Genomic DNA, 7,500 nt, shown 5'->3' with positions numbered 1-7,500 from the left:
ATATATATTATATTATTATATATTATAATATATTATATACTTATATTACATTGTATTATGTTATTTTATAATATATTATTTTATCCATCCATTTTCTAACGCTTGTTCTTTTTGGGGTTGCGAGGGGGCTGGAGCCTACCCCAGCTGCACTCGCGTGGAAGGCAGGCTACACCCTGGACAAGTCGCCTTCTCATCGCAGGGCCGACACAGATAGACAGACAACATTCACACTATTATTTTATATTATATGATATTTAGTGCTGTCAAATTATCACATTTTCAATCAAATTAATTGCACTTTTACATTTGGATTCATCATGATTAATCACAGGTTAATACTAGGTTGCATAGTTTAAAATAAACTATAAAAAAGAGCCCAACATTAGGAAATTATTGCAATTTTATTGTCAGAATATCATACACGAGCATTTTTTAAATGTTTTACTTAATGTCTGCATGTCATTTATTTGCCGTTTGGGTTTATTTTGAAGTGAAATTTGCGGCATGTGCGGTCAAAATAAATGATTATTCTGCTTACATGCATGGTTAATGCTATTATTTTTAGTGATTAATCACATGAGTTAACTCGTTATTTTTGACGACCCTTGATATGTTATGCTATATTATGCTACATTAATTTATATTATACTAATTCGTAATGATTTATTTTTGTATTATTATTTAATTCTAACCCATATTTATATTATATTACATTACATTATGTTGGACAAGTGCAGAGGTATAAAGTGGATGAAGTAAACTATAGCGGTTCTCGGAGACACACTCTGTGTAGGAGGCTGGCATGGACAAACGGCTCATTAGCATTAAAGTTACAGACACAAAAGTAAGTGTTCCCAGTTAGGCTTACTAAAAGCCTCTTTGTAATGTCACCACGCCAACATCAAGTGTAATTTTACACCTCTAATACACTTTTTGTGACCTTTGAGTCTTATTTTAAACAGTTAAGTACACTGTTAAATAATATGGGACCTTTAGCAGTGCATTATAGCATGCTTGCTTTTCACTAGCATTAGTCTGCTGTTCTAGCACATTCCGTAGAGCAGGAGCTGCAGGTGTATTGGATGCCTTGAGCTGTAATCTGTATATTAGCTTCCTGTCCCACAGGTGAGCTGGTGTCGGTGTCTCTAAACGAGGTGGTGCGACTGCAGTGTCCCGCCGCGTCCCGCCTGTCTCGCCAGTCCTGGGAGCGGCCAAACAGCCGCCTGTCCTCGGATTTATACCTGCACCTGGAGGATGGCAGCCTGAGCTTCGTGGCCACTCCGGCCACGCTGGGACACTACCTCTGCCTGTCCACGGAGAACGGCTTCCAGCAGACGATGGCCATCTACCACGTCAAACAGAAGAGCAGCCCCCTGCCTCAAACGCCCACCAAGCGGGTATTGCCCCAGACGCTCCCTTCGCCTACCGAGTGGGAAGCCAGGCCCAGGAGGACAGAGTCCAAGCAGGCCGAGCCCACACTGATCAGCGGGGACACTCAGGTGACCGCAGGGCAGCTGGGCAGTAACTTCACCCTGTGGATGGTGAAAACGGCGCCCAAAGAGGCCGCCTTCCGAGACGGGGAGCCGCTGATGTCGGAATCGGCTCCCTGTTACCTGAAGGAGCTGGTGGTGGTGTCCATCCTCTTGGTGCTGTGCCTCAGCCTGCTTCTCACCGTCCTGCTCTACGGTGCCAAACAGCGATGGCGCAGTCAAACCGTTCCGCACGTGCCAGGCACCCCCGGGCCAGACCCGGACAGAAGGACCCCTGTGGAGCACGAGGTCCTGCGCGGGAGCCCGTCTCAAAGAAAATGCAACGGACACATGCAGCATGGCGGACCGGCCAGTGGCGTGCTCTGTAACGGAGCGCTCACGGGCTCCAACGGCCACTTGCCCAACACGCCCATCTGAGTGAGTATTACTGCTGACTGTTGGGAACGCGATAGTACGAAGGACTACGGTACTAATGTCAACACAGCGGCTTTGTTGCTACAAAGGAATATTAGGGCCACACTGACTAGGGAAAAAGTTTTAATATGAGGAAAAATAATAATAATTTGCAAGAATATAATACCTCTGTAAAGTAGTTACCCTTATCATTGCAAATATTAAATAGCACTGCCCTTCTTTTGTGCTGTGAAAATGTACGTGCGGTTATGGTTTTTAAGTTATCATAAAATAAATTTGATGTGTCATCCAGCCCCCCCTTGTCAAAATCTCCCCAAACGTGTCACATTCGTTTGTGCTGCAAAAATGTTTTGCTAACAAACTATCATATTAAACTACTAGTTTTTATGTTATTAACGTTTTAGTATTCATAACCAGTGACCCCCACCTTGTCAAAATCTCCCCAAACTTCTCCCAAACGTTTGTGCTGCAAATTTTGTTTGTCTTTCTATGAATCTTTATGTTAACATTTTATAGTTTTAATGTTACTAACGTGTTGTCATCCATAATTAGCTCCATAACATAAAAACTATAATAGTTAAACTATTTTTTTTGCAGCACTAATGTAGCACAAATAAATAGGGCAGGTTTGGGAAGATTTTGACAACGTAGGGTGGTTGTTTACCGCATTTTTCGGACTATAAGTCGCAGTTTCTTTCATAGTTTGGAAAAAAACATATATACCGGTAAGTCGCACTGGAGCCCGGCCAGTGCGACATATATGTTTTTTTCCTTTTTTATTATGCATTTTGGGCAGGTGCGACTTATACTCCGGTGCGACTTATACTCGGAAAAATACGGTATACATAATAGAACTTTAATAACATTAGAACTTTAATAAGCGGTAGAAAATGGATGGATGGATGGATGGATAGACAGAAAATGTTTGCAGCACAAATGAGTTGGACCGGTTTGGGTCATTTTTCGGCCGTGTTATTTTAATATTCGCAATGATATGCGGCCCAATTTTACATAGGTGAATAGAGTCATTGTTATTAGGCAGAAAAATGTGAATTAATTAAGAATTTTTTGTAGAAAATGTTTTAAATATTATGAGAAAAACAATATTGATAAGTATGTCCTTGTCCTAATATTAGTACTTCCATCCATCCATCCATTTTCTACCGCTTATTCCCTTTGGGGTCGCGGGGGGCGCTGGAGCCTATCTCAGCTACAATCGGGCGGAAGGTTATTATTATAATAATTTGACATTATTCTCATTAAATTGTGATTCAGGTAGTTGTTGTCAATGTATTCTTGTAATATTTGTACTTTATTCTTGCAATCACAGCGTTATTTCATGACTTAATTGTTGTATTTGTTTCTCCTTTCAGTGTGGCCGTAATACAACTTTTTTTGTTTCCCAAGATGCCGAGTGGCTGCAATATAAATGTTTTTAATACGTGTTTGATGCCATGTGACTGCTACATGTACACTTTTTTTTAACAGATAATAATACAAAGCACCAGAGTTTAGTAGGATTCTGTACAATGAAAAAAGTAATATATTAGTTTTTGTGGGATTCATTCCTATGGAGCCTAATTTTTGTTGTATGATTTCCTACTAAATTCCTGTGTTTATAATCATTGCAACAGCAGCTGTCTAAACTACGGATAGCTTTGCACACGTGCCTTGGCCACACTGAGGAATGACACTTTTGGACCCTATAATAATGTGATTATTCAACCACTTCAAGTGCACACAGTCTTGTGAATTTTAAACAGTTTTAATGTTGTGAATCAGGGTGAATGTTAGTGGACATTTACACTTCTCTGTGGTGAATCAGGACCAAATAGTGTGTACTAGTCGGGATTCTGTTAGGATTTTTGTATGCCTTCGTCTTGCCTTTTTTTTAGGACAAGCATCACTTGTTCTCACCACGACACATTCCCATTGTGGTGTGTTGGGTACTGTGTTTGGAAATGACCACTCGCAGAGTTCATTAAAGGCATCAGCCTCAAAACAGTGTTTGTGGGCCTTTTTAAAGCGATAGCCTTTACCGGAAAGGCGAGACAAGATGAGACATGTTGATGTGAAAAATGACACAACGCAAAAGTTCCCAGCAGTTCCTTATCAGTCTGGGTATTCATACGGTAAATGGTTGGAATGTGACGTGTTTTTGTATTTTCACATCTGGACCGAGTTCAGCTGGACTGCAGGGGAGGGACACAGCTGTCACTACAAAACGTATTTCTCTGGACTCAGCAGAGAACACAAGTTGGTGTATTTAATACTGTAAAATAGTATAGTTTAATGGGTTCAACAGACAGGAAACGGAGATGTAACGATTTAAGTTGATCAACTTAGCTCGTGTTTCCGTTGCTGGCCGCAAGAGGGCTTACTTTACATTCTTACTGCAAAACCTTGATCCAAGCGACACCCTCTGGCCAAATACTAGAATGCACCATGGCAAAGGCACAGCTGTGAAATATTTCAAATTCAAGAAGTGTCATACTTTACATCATGTTGTCTTAAAAATATGTTGTACGACATTTTTACGAAAACATCATTAGATTTAGGATGTTTTTCTTTAGAGCTGAATACAGATTTTAAAATTCGATTTAGTTATGAAATAAAAAAATATGTTCAATACATATTCGTCTTTTAGTTCAATTGGAAAATTCTAATAATTCTCATTTTAATTACGTTTTATTTAATCCAGTTGGTTATTTATTGAATACAGATATTTATAGTAATAATAATAATAATGATAGATTTGTGTTGCACTGTACATTTAAACAACAAATCTCAAATTGCTACAAAGTAAAAACATAATAAAAGCATTAAAACAAGACAGTAAAAAAAACAATATTAAAAATTAGCTGTATGTTTTTCTAAAAAAGTAGTTTTTGAGTCCTTTTTAAAAGTTTCCTCCGTCTGTGGGGTCATGATGTGGTCAGGAAGGACGTTCTACAGACGGGGAGCGGTAGCTTCAAAAGCTCTGTCCCCCATAGTCTTGATATTAAGATTAATGTTGTTCCTGGAATTAGATTATATTTTACCTTTTAAAAATTGAGAAATTATTGTACAATTTAATGTATTTGATTATTTATAATGTATCTGATACATCTAAATACAGATTTTAATGTTGATCAAAAAATTAATGTCAATTTTTTGTATTCCATATGAATTATTATTCACATTTTAATTCTAACACTTTATAATTGTAATTTTTAAATATATACAGCTAAATACCTATTTTAAAATTCAATTTGATGAAATATTTTTTTACAATTTGTAAATAAACATTTCACATTAAGATCTTTAGAACATTTGATATATGTATCCATTTAAAATAAACATTTGTGATGATCTAAAAAAAAGTTGGCTCAATAAATTTTTTTCAGATTACATGTCACATTAAGATTTACATAAACTTTGATGAATTAATTTACATTTTAATCGCAATATTTAGTAAATTAATGTAGGTTTTATTGAAATATAGCTTAATACTATCCATATTCAAATTCAATTAAATAAAAAATATATTTTTTGGTTTGATTCATATTTTAACTACAATATTAGTAGTTAATAGTTTGTTTTTATTTATTAGATATAGCTAAAATACAGATGTTCAAATACAATTTTCTCATGAAATTAAGTATAATGTATAGTACTTTTTTTAGGTTATATTTCACGTTTAGATTAATAGAACATTTTGGAAGTTCATTTTGATTTGAATTACAATATTTATTTTACAAATTAATTTATTTGATTGTCCTTCAATGTATTAGATGCATTTAAATACAGACATTAAAATTAATTTGCTCATTAAATAAAATAAAAATGTTGAATGCATTTTTTCAGATACATATTCCTTATTTAGATTCAAATTGGATACATTCTCTAATTAAAATATTGTATGATTTAATGTAGTTATTTATAGATAAATTATGTTCCTAAAATAAAATAGTCATCTAATTTTTCTGATTATTTTTCACATTTTAATTAATTACAATTACACACAACTTATTAATTAGAGATAGGGTGAGAAGCTCTGTCATCCGGGAGGAGCTCAAAGTAAAGCCGCTGCTCCTCCACATCGAGAGGAGCCAGATGACGTGGTTCGGACATCTGGTCAGGATGCCACCCGAACGCCTCCCTAGGGCGGTGTTTCGGGCACGTCCGACCGGTAGGAGGCCACGGGGAAGACCCAGTTGGGAAGACTTTGTCTCCCGGCTGGCCTGGGAACGCCTCGGGATCCCCCGGGAGGAGCTGGACGAACTGGCTGGGGAGAGGGAAGTCTAGGCTTCCCTGCATAGGCTGCTGCCCCCGCGACCAGACCTCGGATAAGCGGAAGAAGATAGATGGATGGATGGATTTTAATTAATAAAATATTTGGGAAATTAATTTCTATTTTGATTACTATATTCTTCAAGTTTGTAGTTTACTATTTTTAATTTATTAGATATTAAAATTCTCTTTGATCATGAAATGAAAAAAATATGTAATTTTTTTGTGATTATGTCTCACATTTAAAATAGACTATTTGATTAATTAATTTACATTATATATTTTTTAAATTAGTATTCATATTGAAATTGAATTTGTTGATGAATTAAAAAAAATCAATATTTGTTAAGATTTATAGAAACTGATTCACATTAGTTCTTACAGTTTTATGTATTTAATATACAGTAACTAAATACAGATATTACATCTTTTTTCATGAAATTAAGTAAATATTGTACGTTTTTCCAGATTATATTTCACATTTAGATTAATAAAAACTTTGTCAATGTATATGTTTTGGTAAAAAGGGTGACATTTTCATACAAAGAGGTGAAATATAACAAATTAGATGATGCAATTTATTATTTCATGAACTCTAACTTAAGAAGCTTCTTGCAGCCTCACAGAGAGCTGCTGACGTCACTGGAGTCCGGTTCTCTGCTGCAACAAAAAAAGTCACAGAAGCAGCCCGTTTGCTGCAGTGGAATCTCGCACGCACGCACACACACACACACACACACACAAACACACACACACACACACACACACACACACACACAGGTCCTGCTTGAGGCTGTCAGAACAAGCGGAGCACAGGAGCTGCAGTGACTCAGCAGAGGTAAGTAAGAGCTTTCCACTGGAGTGTATAGGACACACCGCTAAGCAGTAAAGGGGTGGGATGGATGTGTTGTTGTGATGCAATCTGGACTGGAGTCAAGGTGCCTTTAAGAGCTGCTTGAGTCTGGATTGTCCTCTGGGACATAGTCCGTATTGATGCAAATAAATCGTAAAACTGTATTCATTGCTCATATAGTTCACACTTTGCAGGTATATTTAATGTTTATGCGGTGTGTGTGTGTGTATACCTTTAAGAGGCCTCCAGCTGAGTCGCTTGATTCAAGCAGTCAGATAGAGGACGTCCTCAACCTCAAAACTCCTGTAGCAATGGTGGGCTCATCTCCGTACCTTCTAGAGCAATGGTGTCAAACTTGTTTTTATTTAGCGCCACATCGAAATTATGGCTGCCCTCAAAGGGCCGCTTGTAACAGTGAATATAAATAGCCTCGTTACACATTTTGCATAGGCATTATATTTTTACTGACAG

The 7,500-nt window shown here is 37.0% G+C and overlaps 2 protein-coding genes across 10 annotated transcripts in view; both read left to right on the top strand.

Annotated features, from left to right (window-relative positions):
- sema4ab (sema domain, immunoglobulin domain (Ig), transmembrane domain (TM) and short cytoplasmic domain, (semaphorin) 4Ab) overlaps nucleotides 1–6,935 on the top strand; it is a 33,102-nt gene extending 26,167 nt beyond the window's left edge. For 4 of the 7 annotated variants that reach the window (XM_061930807.1, XM_061930805.1, XM_061930806.1 and 1 more), the window contains exon 15: nucleotides 1,111–3,906. In XM_061930807.1, coding sequence (XP_061786791.1) covers nucleotides 1,111–1,907 — 797 coding nt within the window. In that variant the 3' untranslated portion in view covers nucleotides 1,908–3,906. Of the gene's footprint in view, nucleotides 1–1,110; nucleotides 3,907–6,794 lie in introns of those variants that run through there. The other 3 variants (XM_061930808.1, XM_061930804.1, XM_061930802.1) reach the window with 2 other exon arrangements.
- The window catches only part of LOC133577180 (uncharacterized), an 18,663-nt gene continuing 18,050 nt past the window's right edge, over nucleotides 6,888–7,500 (top strand). For all 3 annotated transcript variants that reach the window (XM_061930814.1, XM_061930813.1, XM_061930812.1), the window contains exon 1: nucleotides 6,888–7,014. The gene's annotated coding sequence lies outside the window, so the exon portion shown is untranslated. The remainder of the gene's footprint in view (nucleotides 7,015–7,500) is intronic.

This window comes from Nerophis lumbriciformis, linkage group LG37 (assembly GCF_033978685.3).
Source record: "Nerophis lumbriciformis linkage group LG37, RoL_Nlum_v2.1, whole genome shotgun sequence".
Taxonomy (NCBI): Eukaryota; Metazoa; Chordata; class Actinopteri; order Syngnathiformes; family Syngnathidae; genus Nerophis; species Nerophis lumbriciformis.
Note: the sequence above shows the minus strand (reverse complement) of the source record. Positions and strands in the feature narration are given on the sequence as shown.